The sequence below is a fragment of the Alligator sinensis genome, unplaced genomic scaffold, assembly GCF_000455745.1.
Source record: "Alligator sinensis unplaced genomic scaffold, ASM45574v1 scaffold585_1, whole genome shotgun sequence".
Lineage (NCBI taxonomy): Eukaryota > Metazoa > Chordata > Crocodylia > Alligatoridae > Alligator > Alligator sinensis.
Window position 1 is genome coordinate 240,555 of NW_005842530.1, and position 17,080 is coordinate 257,634.

At 41.9% G+C, this 17,080-nt stretch overlaps 1 protein-coding gene and 1 long non-coding RNA gene across 2 annotated transcripts in view; one reads left to right on the forward strand and one right to left on the reverse strand.

Moving 5' to 3' along the window:
• Positions 1-2,512, forward strand: part of LOC102372494 (transmembrane protein 178B) — a gene marked incomplete at its 5' end in the record, with an annotated part of 216,055 nt that extends 213,543 nt beyond the window's left edge. Inside the window, one exon of the mRNA XM_006031815.2 lies at positions 384-2,512. Within this exon, the coding sequence (XP_006031877.1) occupies positions 384-634 (251 nt within the window). The remainder of the gene's footprint in view (positions 1-383) is intronic.
• Positions 2,513-3,860: 1,348 nt separating this feature from the next.
• The window catches only part of LOC112551620, a 31,619-nt gene continuing 18,399 nt past the window's right edge, over positions 3,861-17,080 (reverse strand). The window contains exons 2-3 of the long non-coding RNA XR_003095914.1: positions 6,077-6,184; positions 3,861-5,966 (exon numbers count right to left, since the gene is read on the reverse strand). This is a non-coding gene — a long non-coding RNA (uncharacterized LOC112551620). The remainder of the gene's footprint in view (positions 5,967-6,076; positions 6,185-17,080) is intronic.

Genomic DNA, 17,080 nt, shown 5'->3' on the forward strand with positions numbered 1-17,080 from the left:
CAAGCATGGAGCATATAAATATTAATTTTCTAAATTTTTTAGGGGCCCCATGGGCCATATAGAATGGCTTGGCAGGCCAGATGCATCCCACAAGCTGTATTTTGCCCACCCCTGGCATATTCTGACAGAAAATGGTTCTATTGAAGTTTCTCCCAACCAGCACCAGTCAGGACCAAAACTAAAATCCAAGGATTGCTGCGACCCAATCCTCTCCAAAGTGCTAGGCCACATCTCTTTATGTGTCAATTCCTTTCACTGCCAGATTTGCAGTCATTACCTCATTGTCCTGTTTCTTTATCACACAATTGGAGAGCAATACTTGTATATTTCTAACCTTTCTTTGTTCTTTCCTCCCTTCTTCCCCCTTTCTTTTCCTTCTCCAGGAACCTTCTGCATTATTTCACTGTGCACGTGTGTGGCTGGAATCAACTTTGAGCTGTCCCGCTACCCCCGCTACCTGTATGGACTTCCTGACGACATCAGCCATGGCTATGGCTGGTCAATGTTCTGTGCTTGGGGAGGCCTGGGCCTCACTCTTATCTCTGGCTTCTTCTGCACCCTGGCCCCTTCTGTCCAACCTGTCCCCAGGACCAACTGCCCCAAATCCAGACCGGAGAATGGGACAGTGTGCTAAAACATAAATAATATACAACTATATATATATATGTATACATATACATACATATATATATATAAAATTATATATATCTCAAACTGATGCCAGTGCCAAGGTAGAGCTGAGTCCAACATGGCACCTGCATCTCCACAGGACTGTGTGTTGCTTCATTCTTTCTTACAGAGATGGGAAAGCTTTTTCTGTAACATGGCTCTTCCATCCAGTTCTTAACTTCAGCATCATAATTTAGCGGTCAAGTGAACATACTGTTGCATCTATCTACTGCCACTGGGGGAGGGGAAAAGAGGGTAGTATGGGAGATCCGAAGCTTGAAACTGTTCTGGACATGGGGAACAACCAAAAACTGTCAATCTCAAACAGAAAGGAAAATGCAAACAACGAGCAAAGCGACAAATCAAACATCTGAGTCACCTCTAGAATGTAACCTCCTCAGGGCCATTGTCAACTCCCCCTCCCCTTTTTTTTTAAGAGAAAAACCTTTTCCCCATCATTGTTTTTCTTTCTGCCTAAAACACAGAGGACAAAATGGACAGAATGCGGGGGAAAAAATAGCGTTTTCTTTTTGCCTGCCAAACTTAGGACAAAACAAAAAATCTAACGAAACAAAAATCAAAACAACAACGACAACAAATATGAGGACACTTCAGCGGATGCTCCAACAGTGCTGTTTTAATCTTCCAGCTGCCTTACATCCAGGCTTAACACAGAGGCTGAACTGCTAAGGTAGAAGCAGTAGGAGGCCTTTTGAAAATGCTGTGATACATGTGTGTATATCTCTTTTTTCCCTTTTTTTTAAAGAAAAATTTAAAACATTACAATGTGATTGTCCTATAAACCATCCATACTGTGTTTGTGGCCCAAGACTGAGGCACTGCAGCTACAGAAGTGCAAGGGAAGGCACCAGTTCTGAGACGGCAAGTCTCCTTTACTGGATTTGTGCAGTGTTTGTATTTTAATGGATCATCGGAAAATTTGGGATTCTGGATCAAAGGGATGACCCATTGGGGGAAGGGAGGTGGGGAGCTCTTGTGGTTGCTTTTCCTGGGTATTTATTTGACCGTGATTTGTTTTAGTTTCCATTTTGGATATTAAAGACAACTGGGCAAAAGCCATTGTGGAGGAGAAAAGGGGAACAAGTCTCTGTAAGGGGGAAGGCACCTCTTGTTGTGTCCATGTATGCCAAATAAGACCTTCCCACATCTTGTCATTGGAAACTGCCCTGTTTCACCGGACATCTCCTATTTCCATTTGGGAGAACGATCTATACAGATGGAAGAGAATGGGTCAGATGCAGTGAATGAAAATCCATTTCCCATGAGCTCAAGTCTTGTACGATATAGTTGTGAATCCACAATTGGAACGCTTTCTCTCTCTTTCTCTCTCTCTCTCTCTCTTTTGTCTTTCTCCTGATCCTCCTTTCCTCACCACACCTCTTTCTACTCTGCCTTTCCCATTGTGCAGGTCATAGATCCCAGAACAGTTAATTTAACAGATAAAAACAGTCAGTGAAGGCATGTCAGCTAGGGAAGCAAAGATACCACCTCTCACTGCAGCAGGTCTTAACACGGGAAGCGTAGCTCAGAGGAAGGCATTGGCAGAAATAGCAATGGAGTAACTGAGGGGGGTCTCAAGAGGTTCTTATTGAATGAGCACCTGAAGAAGTGTAGATATTTTTTCTCATGCAACTGACAGTTGTGTAGGAAGAAGAGAAAATGGGGGGAAAAATAACCCTGTTGCTAATTAAGGGATAGTTTTTGCTTCCTCTCTTTCATATAGTAGTTCACACACCACTATTCCTCCCTAGTCAATAGAAAACATCCAGGGCATCTAAACAGAAACAAATGGGAGAAGGAGTCAATTGGAAAGCGTTGACATCCAGATCCTACAACGTTGAGAAGAAACAGTATTTTATCCAGTTAAAAAAAATCCTTCTCCTACAGTGCAATGAGGGGGACTATCAATCATTTCCCCAAGCCCTCTCTGCTTTCCCTTTCTGCTAGGCAATTTCATGTTGTTGTTGAATATTAATCTGGCCCAAAGAAATGAAGACTCTTGGGGGCATCTGAAAGTAGGATTGCTTTGTTTATCTTTGATTCTTGCTCAGTGGCTTGCTTTGGGTTGGTTTTTTGGTTGGTTTTTTTTTGGTTTTTTTTGCGGGAGGTGGGTTGGTTTGGTTTGGTCTTGACATATTATACAAGCAAGCTAATGCCAGCTGCCACATGAGTGTGTTCACACTCAAATGCCACTTTGCGTAGGTGAGCTTTTGTTAATTTCACTCTCCACTGGGCTGGGGGAAACATATATTTAAAAAAACCTGCAAGCATTTTGAAGAGGGTTTTGTTTTAAGCAAGCCAGTTGCTCTCTTTCTTTTTAATTCTCACTAGTTTTTTCAACTAAAATGTTTTTGAGAACAAAGTTGATCAATTTTTACCATCAGTTTCTATCATATGGCTCAGCTGGCTAATTAAAACTGGTTCAGGGGATGGGGAAATAAAAATAAGGAAAAAAATGGGAAACAAACAATAATTGAAAGTCCCAAACCAATGCATGAAAACCAAAATTCATCATTAAAAATAAAAATATAATTATAATGCGAAGCTTTTTTTGGAAATTTTCCAATTTTCAAAAACGGGTCATGTTCATTAAAATACGCTTGAAGAAAACTTTCATTCACCTGTATTTGTGGGACCGTGGTAGCAAAGGTCTTGGATACAAGTATTTACACTGAGTAGGCATAGGGGAGGAACAGACGGGCCTAGTCTAGTTCACTACCAGTTCTCGTGGCCCAGAAAACAACATGAAAGCATGGCAAAGGTGACACACAGTGTGATCCGTGGCAGCTCGCATGGGCAGATGTATTTTCAAAATAGAGATATCGGCAAGATTTAAAGAGGCAGAAGTTGATTCTGCTGTTCTGTATACTCCAGACTCTTTTCTTTCTTTCTGCTGTAGGGACAGAAATAGTCCTGCCTTAACATGGTTTACTTTAAGCTTTCATTTTACAAAGTGTATATGAACCTGTGTGTATCTTTGTGTGTGAGTAGGACACCCAGATTTCTTTACATAAGAGGAGAAATGTTAACTCTGGATCTTTGGCTCACTTCTCTGGCTAACTAGCCAGGACCCTCCAAGCCCTGTTCTCAGTTGGGTAACCCAGGTTGCCAGCCAGTATGGCAGGGAGCCACTGAAGGGATTCCCCAGCCAGTATGGCAGGGAGCCACTGAAGGGACAGGTGAATATTTATTGCTCATTGCTTAATTTCTATGGAATGTCAAATTTTGGCTCACCAAGGGAGGCATTTGCCTAAAGGCCAGTTCTTTACCCACCTTCCCAAAGTCAGGACAGGATCCTTAGGGAGTACTCAGAGTTCCACTGAGAGCCCAGCATAGAGTGGAAGGAATCTAATATGCACAATTAGGGATCAAAACCTTTGCTACACTCTCTGTTTGCTCAAACTAGAGCTCTGAATTCCAACTCATGTGGTCTTTGGTCAAGATCCAAACCTGAAGCCAGATCTAAATGCTATGATTAGTCTCCAGTTCTGCTGTGAGCCAAAGAAAAACCCCAGATCTGAAGTTTAGGAAGACTTTGAAATCTAATCCTGAACCTACATCCAGATTTTGTGACTCAGGCATAATTAGTATCTAGTTTGAGAAGTAATTCTGAATGGGCTGACTTGACAGTGATCCTAGTGTTAAGGAACTGGGGCTTGATTCTAACTAATGCTGAGCTCTTGTACCTGATCTAGCAAAGCCCTTAAGCATGTGCATGTCCTGAAGCATGTGAGTAATTATATTGACTTCAGTAGAACTACTCAGAGCTTAAAGTAAGCATGTGTTTGAGTTCTTTGCTGGATAGTATTCAGCACCTTGCTGGATTGAGCCCCTGTTCCTCTTGCCCCTCTCCCCACATAGCTCATGTGATGAACTTGTCTTAGGCTGATGTATTAATGGGTGTTTGGATTCCCTTTCTGGAAGCTTGATAATGTTGAGGTCCAGTATTTGCCAGACCCTCTCACACATTGCCTTTCATGGATCATTTCTAAGACAGCAAACCTATGTTCCAGGGAGTTGCAAAAGAACCTGCTCACAGAGAATGCAAATATCATGATACTCCAGTCATAGTGAAGTAGAATGAATTGTGTCAATTCCAATGAATTATTTTGTTGCACTGCAATGTGCAAACTGCAGTTTAGCTATAGTGAATCTCCAATTACTGTATAGTGAAGTTGTTCTGTGAATTCAGTGAGTTAACTAAGAGATGGTTCTCCTGTCCATGTGTACCAGGGGCAGTGTATATGTGACTGTACTACATGGCAAAATTCCATGTACTCTGTATCCTATGTACTGTATATGCCACTTTCTTAAAGCTAAAGCTGTTTGAGTGTCAAAATACCTAACTCATACCAGCCCACCTGTATATACCATCTGTCCCCTCTCTACAACCACAGAACGGATCTACCCTGATCAGATTAGTCCTGTTGCTCAATGAATATTTTTAAGCATTTCTTCAAGGCACAGTTTTTGATGTCCCAGTTCTCAGTTGCTGTTCACAGTCCCCACAGGTGAAAAGAGCTAGCTTTTGACAAGCTGCTTTGGATTGACAAAATGATTCCATCTAGTCTGAAAGAACAAAAACAAAATCCTCTGACTGGATGTTTCTTACCCTTTCAGCAGAGAATCATTAAAAAGCGTAAATGTTTTCCTGCCTCGCTCTGGGTACAATGTAGTCAGGACTTGTTAGCTGATTTGTACATCAAGTGATGTACCACTTGCTGAAGAAGAGTGTTGGTGGACAGGGGAAATCCTATATGCCCCAGGCATCACTGAATGACTCTATATCACTGTCCCATGGTCCCTGCTGCAGCACCTCTGATCCTGGCTTGTCCCTGGAGCTCCACCAGTAAAGTAGTTTAGGAGAAAATTGCTATAATCTGTCCTTAATTAAGTGCCAAACTAAGTGCCAAGAGTGAAATGGAGAGGAAATAACAACTGTAGAGTCTAAACAAAGACATATATTATTTGAGCTCTTTCTTCCATGTTCATCCACAGAAGGCCTCAAGGGGCAAAGACACACACACAGAAACTAGCCCAGTGTCCCAGTGTTAGATCTTCTGCTCCCCAAATTTAAGACTCCTTCATGTCCCAGGCAGCTTGCAGGCAGAAAAGTGCTTATCCAAGCAGCAGAGGAAGTCTTGAGGTGAAAAATTGAGACAGCTCTGGAAGGTTGCCAGATAGCACTGGAAGCCAGGGAGTTGAAAATGTGTATGAAGCACAAACAGCCTGTAAAAGCTAGGGACGGATTCATCTCCAAAGGTGAAGAGTTTAGTCTGAAACAAGGAAATTAAAGTTTGATTGCAAACTCTGAACTATCAGACCTTTTGGCTTTGTTGAACTGAGCAGGAAAGCTGATGAGAACAAGCCTTGGGTCAAAACTTACAGCGCTGCTACTTTCAGTCCCAGCCAGAAAGATCCAAGAGCCTGATCCAAATGTCACTGACAGCAGTGGAAAGTTTCTCATTGACTTCAGCAAGGTTTGCATCAGGTCCTGTGAAATCGATTTTTTCAGAGATTATTTCAGTATATTCCTAGACAGTATTGAAAGTGAAAATGCATGTCCACACTTTTCTGTGTATACATTTGTTTCCAGAAAGAGGTAGTGGTTCTGACCAGGTATTTTTATTCTTTTTTTTTATTCATTGTGTTCATCCCCAATATACACAAAGGCATCATAATATAATTCCTGTCTTAGTCATAACTCTACTGGCACAACAATAATAGAACAAAGAATCCTCTTCCACTGATACTGGTCAACAGCAAAATTCTTCTTGACATAAATAGGATACAGGATGCAACTTAATATAGTATTTTATAATCATAATTCAAATAGCCACCCAGGCACCTAGAATTAATTTAAAGAAAAAGGTTAGGTGACGGCCTGGGTAAAATCTAGTGGAAAGCAGGGTTGATTTGCACCCTAACAGACTAACTAAATCAGAGATGTACAGCATAAGCTTTTGGAAGCAGGCTTTCCTAAGCAGGCTTACTCCAGAGGCTGTGAAGGGACTGCAGTATGCAAAGCTGCTAAATAGAAAGCAGTGATTAGAACACAAATGGTAGGGAAATGGGGAGGAAAAAGGAGGTGGGCACTGCTGTGAGAGGCAAGGTGGGTAGGAGAGAGAAAAACAAAGCAGTCAACCCACTGAGGGGTTATAAAAACTAAGCCAGGTAATGAGTCGCAAATCTGTATTCTTAATTTAGACCATACTTAACACAATCTAATCTGTGGATGATTTCTTGTTCCACAAGTTCTTGTTCAAGTTCATTTAAAATCTACCATACATTAAACCGCCCCTAAATCACTGCAGAATTGAGCACAGGTGCCTGCCTTGGTCAGGAGGAACCCTGGGTGGAAACAACTGGGGAAGCTGTAGATTGTCTCCTCAAGTCAGACACGGTTGTTGCAGATCAGAACTGATGAGCATTGACAGAGTTGTGTGGAAAACTGTTCTATTATATCTGCCAGTAGCTTGTGTTATTAGTCTCTTTCTCTCAGGAGCAGCAATATTTTGTTTTCTAGTAAGACAGCACTGCAGAGTGGTAGGAAATAACTTTGTTTCCATGTGGAGTTCATGTGTAGACCCACATACACACACAATATTTATGCCCATATGTTGTAGATATATACCTACAACCTGGCGTATGTACTGTATATAGGGAAAATACATGGCAGGATAAAGCATAATCTTGTTTTTCTATCTTTTTATACTTAACTCTGGAGTTGCAAAGCAATTAAATTCCATATTTCTGTGTTGTATACCACATTCACACTTGCTATTGATATGCAGTGCTGAAGAATAGTGGGGAAGCACAGTGGAACTGGGATGATTTGTGAATTTGCACTCTAGGGTATTTGGCTACTAAAGGGTCACCAGTGTAGTCTTTATCCCTTGTAACCTAAACTCAGAGACAGGATGCCTCCGTGTCTTTCTTCTGTGTCCACTCAGTCCTGAACTGTGGATACTATACCTAAAAAAATTCTGACTTGCTCACAAATCCTGTTTACCACCCAGAACCACAGACACCAATGTATACTGTTCATGGCAATGAAAGAAGTTACTTAGGGCCCCTCTACACATTACATTTATGCCATGATTAATGTGTTAATCATAGCATAAATGCACCCAATTTAAGGCACCAGGCAATGGCAAATCAGCCATAAAAATGTTCCACATATAATGTAGAACATTCTTATGGCTGGTTTTTATGGTACCTTAAATTGAATGTATGGCATATCTGGGGGCCAATGCTTGAACCAGCCCCATTGCAGGTACCTGAGTGTAAGCTTGCCAGGCAGGGAGAGCCAGCAAGTAGAAATGCATGATTGGGATGAGATCCTTGATCCAAAAATTTTGGCTTCTGCCGTGTACATGTGGCATGGCAGGAGAGTGATTGTCTGGATCAAGGATCAGATCCCACGGTGCCTTTAAATGAAAGTGTGCCAGGGGCCTACTCAGTGAGGTGAGTAGGAAGACGGTATTATAAAGAAGAGTAAAGGCCTATCAGAATGATAGTCTCGGTATTCACAGACTCTCACAGAACTCCCATGTCAGCTGTTCCTGATGTAAGAGAGGGTTCGCTAGAACTTAAAGGCAGGAGGCCAGTTTGATTTAGAAGGAAAATTCTCTCCATGTCAACTCCAAATCTGAAAAGTTTGTGATTTCCTTATGTGAAAATCACGCCTGTGTAGAAGGGAAGCAGGCCTATACATCACCCAAGTCTAACTTCAGGCCCTAAAGTATGCCTTCAGTGATGGCTAGGCCTAGACCATATGTCTTTCAGCACAGGAAGGCGTTTCACATGTTGAGGGCACTGAGCAGCAACAAGATATGATAGCAAATTTCGCCTGGCATTGAAAAACCTTTTAATATAAGCTTGGTGATGAGGTATTTCCTTTAAGATGACTGTGTTATATTTCCACCAACTCAGAAATTCTCAGCCAAAGATGATGAGTCTACAGTATGTCAAGAAAGGGCAAAAACTTCAAAAGCATGTTAGCAACTTAGTTCCATTTTCAAAAGAAACTTCGGCACTTTGGAACCTGAGTCACAATGAGTTTTAGGCTCCTGAGTGCCTAAATTATTTTTGAAAATATCACTTAGACTCCTAAAGCACTTACCCACTTTTGAAATTTTTACCCAAGGAGTCTATTTTTGTCATACAGATATATGGCTCTGGTTTTATCAAGGGATTTTTATTAACAATATACAATATAAAGGAAAAGTTCAAGTAATCAGAACCACAGAATAGAAGCGCAGCCTTAGACTCTTTAGGTTGGTGAACTGAATTATTTATAACTTTTGGGCACCAACAACAATCAGACATCTAATTTAAACTGTTCCTATTTTTACTCAGCAATTTCCATTACTTAAGTGTCTTTCTTCATATGTTTGTTGTTTGATCTTCTCCATTTTTTTCTCTAGTTCTGATACAGAATATCAAATTTGGGGACTTTTGAAGACATTTTGCTGCAGTAACTTGAATTATTTTCTAAGACTTTGAGGTCCAAGTGGGACATACATTGTAAAATTCAAAGCTGTAAAACCTCCCTAAAATGCACTTAAACATTCAGTCCTTTCTCAGGTAAAAATCCCACTTATTTTAAATTGATGGGACTTTTGTCTCATTCAGGACTGTAGGATCAGGGCCTATTTATGTGAGTATGTGATGGGCAGATGAGGGATAGAGGATTTGTGTCTGGGCCACTTTATATATTGAGTGCCCAGATATAGAGACCACCACTGGGTTACACCAGCTTTATGCCAGTGTAACTCCATAGAAATCAATCAAGTTATACCTGGAGATCAGTCAGGTCATAATTGGAAAAACATAGTAGTAAATCAGGCCCTAAAACAGATACACGTGTACATATGTACATATATGTATATATATGTAAATTTAAGAACAATGTCCATAGATTCATGATTGCCTGGAATAAATACCCTTTGATTGATAATGTACAGAATTTCAGGCAGAGGCCTGCACCTATGTGGCAATCCTTACACATCTCAGATGTAAGCAAAGCACATTAGAAAATTGGTTGCGTGTTGGGGTCCTGATTCCTCAGTTGCCTCTCCTTGGACAGAAAACCACAGTGAAATCAATACATTGCATGTGGGTCTGCCAGCACAGGTCCAGTCGCAGGTCTGGGTTCTGAGAGCTTGACTATATGGGGAAATACCCCCCAAAAAACCTACAAAATATCTTCTTGTGGATACATTTATTTTGAACTAAGAAGCAATTTGTGTGGACACGCTTATTTCACACTATGAGTGCCTTTTGTGGTTCAGCTTAATCTACTCTCCATGGATTAGCCTGAAATGTAGAAAGGGATGCTGAGTGCAAAATAAGAGTGTCCACAGGGAAGCTAGCATGGAATTACCCTTCAAATACAAACCCTCCCTTATTGTATAACAGCTCTCTGGTCTAGACAAACCCAAATTCTGTGGACATGTAAAGCTCACCACCCTAAAATGCAAGCTATTTATTAAGGAGCGAGTGTGCTCGCCCTGCCATTTCTAAGTTTGGAGGAGTTAAGATCTTGAGGTTTGGTTTAGTCCGGTCTGTATGGGTACTGCCACCAGATTTCTGTTCCCACCCTGAAACACTGCAGAACCTGTACTAGGGAACAAGCATGTGCCTCTTATTAGCATGTGCCTCTTATTAGCTAAGCCACTCAATTGCTACCTCTTGCTCCATCCATGAATTCAAAAAAGCATTAAGCAAAACAATTTAAAACCTCTTACTAAAAGGCATATTTCTGGTAGCTAAATACTTCTTTTTAATTCTTATTATATGATATTGCAAAGAGAATCAGGATTTGTTTGGGAATACCTTTTATTGGACCAACTATACAGTTGGGAGAGAAACAGCTCAGACAGGCTATTGTGAGTAGCCAGTTGTTTGAGACCTCTCATTGATGTGTGCTGGGTGAGTTATCCACATAAAAATGAAACGTAAGACTTAACAGGAGAACAGACCACACATTATTCAGGCAATTATTTCGACAGCTCTGCAGTCCCACTGAAGATGGGCTCCAGCTCAAATGCTTGACAGCACCACATGGTAATAAAGCCAGTCAAGGAAAGGCATTGACCACTGACAGACAAGGAGGCCAACAGTTCACTTCAGCGCATCAGCTTGTGCGATCTTGCATGTTTCAGTAACTATATCTGAATAAAGCCAACTTATGAGGCAGGTTGGGAGAACTAAACCAGCTCCTGAAAACTCCTGGACAAGGTTAACATCGGCTGAAGAAGCACTGCATGGTCACTGCTTTTTATACATCTACTGTTCATTCAGTGACATGGCAATATTTACACCTCCTCCCAACATAACCATTGAAGCATTTGAAGGTACTTGTTAAAACAGGGATGGAGGAACTTAGCTTGGTTGTAATCTCTCTGTATCATAATAGCTCAAAGATGCTATAGCATTCCTTGGGGAGAGACTGGTGTTGGTAAGTGGCAGCTAAAGCTATGAGGTCCAGAGATCAAATATCAGTCTGTAGTCATTCTACCCCTCCAGAAACCCATCCTTTTTCTGATCTTCCTTCTCAGCTTTTCATGCTCCTTTTTGGAGTCAGATGTGGGTGGCCGGGGGGGGGGGGGGGGGTGCCTCTCTCTCTCTCTCTCTCTCTCTCTCCCTGTGTGCGAGTGTGGAAGTGTTTCATGAGAAGAGAAGAGTTTCTCTCCACAAAGCCCATTTTCATTCGGACACCTGCAGTGTGTGACTGTTTTGCTATCCAAGATGTCTGTAAAAATGTAAAAAAGAAAAAGAAAAAAAAAGAAATAAAGAATTTAAGAAGTGAACCTGGGGGGAGGTGGTGGGGGGGAAGCAGCTTGAGAATAAATTGGATTTAAAGATGCAGCATCAGTTTTCTAAGGAACTTTTGATATCACTCCTTAAATTGCATTGCTCTTCTCTCTCCTCCTTTTTGTAGCAGGGACAGAAAAGATCTAGGAAGTTAACAAATCCATGTGGCTGTTCTTTGGTGGGACTCATTGGTTTCACAGAGGTGTTTGCATGCTTTATACAGTTTTGCTGTCAAAGAAAACTCATGTTAAAAGGCTGTGAAGTCAGTGTGCATGTGACCTTATACTTTGTGGGGAGGGGAATCGGGGTGGGGAGTATTAAGAAAGGGTGGATCTTTCCTTTAGTTTATTTTAGGCCTCTGTTCCTTGCATTAGCCCCAGGCAGCTGGCCATACATGGTAGCCCTCATGGCTGCCCTGACCTTGATGAAGGTGTATGTTCGCTAAGTAGTTTTGCTTTTCTCTCACCTCCCCCCAGCAGTTAACTCAGGATATTGCCAAACTAAGCAACAAACCCTAAAGCTCTTATTCTGGGATGATTTTCCACTTTCCCTTCAAAAGACACCCTTCTTCTAATAGAAGCCATAGTCACTCCTCTGCCCCTGTAGCAGAGTGTGAATTCACAGCCTCCCATGAGACTATGATATTACTTTTGTACCAGGTGCAAGTCTGGACCTTGGGGAGGCAGTATCTTCTGTCTGAAGGCGAAAGCATCACCTTGTCTCTCCGTAACCTCAAGAAGTGAAGAGCTCAAGTGTACAGGCTCCCACCACATTATTCACTGAACCAGTTGGCCAGTTCTGCTTCCTCTGGGCATGATTCCCCACTCCCGTGCACCTCCTGTGGTTACTTAACCTTTGCCTAAAATGCACACAGGAGTTGTAAACTATTGCCATTCAGAGCTGGGAGCATTTTGCAGACAGCACAGTGGGGAATCAGATCCACAATGCTTATCTTACCATCCACAGTATGTGCACTGCCCCAGGCTTTTGCCCTGTAGGGCCACATCCAGACAAGCGTGGACATTTGGTTCTCCGGGAACAAGTAGCAGTGGTACACCTTGTGCCACTACTGGTTGTCCCTTGGGAACGCCTGTGTCTTGCACACTTTGGCATGCAGCAGGTTATCCCGGGTGGGGTAGTGGAGGCTGGGGCCTGTAGCCAGAGTGTGGCTCTGGCCAGCCAGGCTCCAGTTTTGGGCAGTGCGCACTGCTACCACATGCACCACCCTGCATTTTTCTTTGTGGGTTTTTTGACCCCGGGATCTCCCACGATCCAAAAACCTTCCCGTGCTGCAGAGTAGCAGAGCAGGGAATGCCTGAACGTGTGGTGTGCGTGCCGTATACCACGGGGCCATGCTTGTCTGGATGTGGCTTCGGAGTTTTCCTGTCAAAGGTAATACTTTCTTTAGTCACATGCTGTACCGTTGGCCAAATGTTCCCCTTCTCTTGCCCCTTTTTGGGGTTTTCTCTTGTTTAAAGGAACAACACCATTTTGCTGAGAAGGAGGAATGATTTCAACAGTCTCTCCATCCTTGAAATTTGCTCTGGGTGCCATTTTCACGAACAGCTTGAAATACTAGCCATAAAAAAGTCATTGCCATTCCTGTGAACTGGTATGTGTTGGCACCTTTGCTATGACATTCCCAAATAAAATGATCCAAGAGGCTAGGACAAGACATTTGCCATGTGGATGCCGTGGGCTGGCCAAATATTTAAAGTGATAGGTCTGAGTTTCATACAAATTTGATGCCCACAACCATAACATCCAATGCACAAATAAAGCTTGCGAAACTCGGCATAAAATTTATAGGATGACACAGTATTTAAATATAGAAAATGCATTCGTTTTTAGCATTTATCTGTCACTTTTCCTCTCCAAATAATTAGTCCCTACCATACCTGTGTGAGGCAGGTAAATATTATCCTATTTTAAAGTTAGCAAATTGAAGAAGAGAGGGTGAAGGCCTGTTTTTTAGTGATACTGTCCTCTCCCTCCTGCCTCACCATTTCTGCTAAATGAAACTGGGGTGTTATGTTCTCAGCACTTTGGAAAATCCAGTCTTTAAATGTCTTGTGTAAATCTCTAGTAGGTGTCAGTTTGAACACTGGGTTTCAAACTCAGGAGTTCTTCATTGCCAGGCCTGAGCTGTCATCATTAAATCCTGCTCCAAGGCTCTGATCTGGAAAAGCACTTCAGCACATGCCTAACTTGAAACATGAGTCCCACCAATGGTACTACTCATGCGCTTCAAATTAGGCCCCGACTGAACTAGAATATACAAAACTGTATCACATTTTAAGTGTCAAGAACTCTGTTCGTTTCTGATTATGTTTCAGGCATTGTCAAGTACATTTGGATTTTGTGTGCAGTTAACTGTGTATGGAGCAACTTAACCCCATGGGACCTTTTTTTTTTTTTAGCCGAGGAGCATACAGGTTCGTTTTGTTTGCACTGTGAAATCCTGGTGCTCAGAAGTGAACAAGGGTGGTGCATACTGCATGGTTCTTACCTCTGCACTCTAGCCAGAGGTGAAGTGGCTCCTGTGGCTCACTGGGGCTAAATCAAAAATAAAGACAAACAAGTACTCAACTCTTCTGTTAGGCTGTTCTGAGAGGATGTGAATGCGTGGGTTTATTTTACAAATACTGCGGCATCTCACCAAATCTGTCATAATGTCCATTCCTTCTCATAAACTATTGCACAAAAGGTGAGCAGAGCCAGTTTGAAAACAACCAACCAAACTCCTCCTATTCCAAGGCCCTGATCTTGTAAACGTTCACATGCAGGGTGCTTATGCCTACACATCAGCGTTTGCCGGATAGGAGCCAGAAACCCTCATTGTAATGGTAGGGTTGGCTTGAGGAAACAAAAAGAGAAAGGGCCAAGTTCCTGTCACTTTGGGATGACAAAGGATGAAGAGAGCATTGCAGGACTTTGCCAGAAAACAAACAAACTGGCTGCATCTTGGGATTTTTTTGTTTCAATTGGCACAAAATACTGTATTTCCATCAATGAAAATCTTGTCTGGTTATTAACTAAACAACTTGTTCATGGAAAATTAAAAATAAATAAGTAAACTGTCAATTGTGGAATGTAAACTGATTAAACAATTAAATAAATTAAATCATGTTGTGTGTTTTAAGCGGATGTGTCTGCTTCTGTCAGGATGGAGGTGGGAGAGGGATGGCTTCTCTGACATCTTCCCCCAGCAAACGGGGAAGAAGCTACATGCAGCAGAATTGGAAGGGAGGGAGCAGGGTTAACAACAAGAACCAAAAAAGAAGCTATTTGGCTTTTAAAATCATGTGTTAAGGGAGCGGGCATCTTCTACTCAGCTAATCTTCCCAACACCGATGTGAATGCGCTTATGTCGGGGAAGGTTCTGCTGTCTCTCGTGGATATGGGTACCCTTGGAGCTGGTCACTTTCCATCATCCCCCAGGGGAGATATTTGGCTGGTAAGAGGTTCTGTTAAAATGCAAAGGAAGTGTCAACTTGGTTAGAGACCAGAAGAAAAGCTTATGGAACCTAATATGAAAGTACGTTTATGCAAAAAAAAAAAATATATATATATACACACACAATAAATATATACATATATATATACACACACACACACACACTCACACACACACACACACACACACACACACACACACACACACACACACACACACACACACACACACACACACACACACACACACACACACACACACACACACACACACACACACACACGCACAAGGGAAAGTCAGTATTTTTCTTCCTTTTTTCTTTTTTTAGGATTTAAACCTTCTGCTCCAGGCTCTGAACCCAAACTGTATAACCTTGCAATAGGTCATCACGAGAGCCCAGAAGTATGACTTGCAAATTGTAGGACTCACACAGGAAGCAGGTAGACTGGACTGAATCCAGAGCACTCACTGTCATCTGTGGGCATTCAGCTCAGTTTGAGTTATTTCAGGCTTCTGGAAATATCTTGTTCATATTGGGCATGCTCAGAGACATTAGTGTAGTGACTTATTACTGTTGCATTATGATATCTGCATGTCTGCTCTAACACTAATAGCTTAGGTCTACATTTTTCAAAGCATCCACCGATTCTGAGTGCTTAACTTGAGACGGATTTTGTGCGTCTCAAGTCAGGTGCCCAAAATTACAGTGGATTCCTTAGAAAATTTAAGTCTTAAAGCCTATCCATATTAACAAAAGAAATGGAGACAAACCAAGCAAACTGGTTTCTATTGTCTAAGTAGAGTGAAAGGCAAAAAAAAAGAAAATAAAGAAAAAAGTGATAGAGGTTAAAAAATGTTCTAAACTGCCACTGAAAGCACAGGTAATAAGATTTTAGAAATACAATTATCTTGACAGGTGCCTGCTCTAATATCAAAATTCTTCTTTTGCCAGCCATCCTCAGTCACTGTCTGTTGTGGTTGCATGAAAGACAAGGCAATTACAGGCTGTACCTCACACTTTTCACAGCACAGCAGGTGTGTTCTACCTGGTGCCTTCTTCCTGAGCATTCTTCCAATGTTTGCTCACAACTGTATAATGACTTTGGGGTATGAAGATAAAAATCGACATCCTATGAGTTTTATTGAAATGGAGCCCTGACCGTGGCAAAGGTATTGTCTGAATTACTGATGTTTACTGAAATCAAGAGCGAAATGGAAGAACCGTGCATGGAAGAGTACAAGAGCACATAACAGTGGTCAGATGCATCATCTAAATTAACATGCATCCTATTATCTTCTCTCTCCCACTAACCGCAGGGAAGTATGAATTCAGGGCACTGGGTTTGGTGAAATGTTCAACTCCAAAGTAAGAGCCTGTAGCAACAGAAAGCTTGTCCATCTTGACTGACACAAAGCGAAAATAACTTGTGGGGCCGCAGTTTTGTAACTGCTTGTACCTGCAAGTCAGGTATTTCCATTTCCAAGTGGCTTAAACAGAGGAGACAAAGGAGAAGAGTCTCATCAGGTATATTGAAAGGCCCCAAAATGACCAAGGTAAATAAGATGGAAAGAAGACTGAAGTACATCATTTGGCAGGAGAACAATTAGTCTCTGAGCCGGGAATTAGCAGGTGCCTCTTATTGCACTGAATACTGAGAAGCCCTGGATAGTGAGGGGTGACTGAGAGAAGAAGACTTGGCTCAGCTGTTGATGGCTCTTATCAGGGAAAAGGAGAGGTTATAAAAAGAGAGAGAAGGGGGATCTGCTTCTCTGGATGTGTGTTTATGTCAGATTGGTGTAGGATCTGTTTCTTCCGAGCATAGAAGGTCAGTGGGAGCATGGCTACAGAGAGGCATTTTAGTTCAGGGCCTAAAACCTTTGACTGCAGCTTTTTAAGGCAAAGGGTTTGTGTTCAAGAAAGCTCCATGTAAAAAAAAGTCTAGGTGTAGGGAAGTCACTTGTTTTGTGCTGAATTTTGACCATGCTGTATTACTTTGCCAACAGCAGATAGCAAAAGAGTATGGACAACACAAATCCTGCCACTGGCTCAGAAGGCTGGCTGATGCTTTCTATGCTCGCTTCAAAGATACCAATATTTTCTAGCATCTTTTC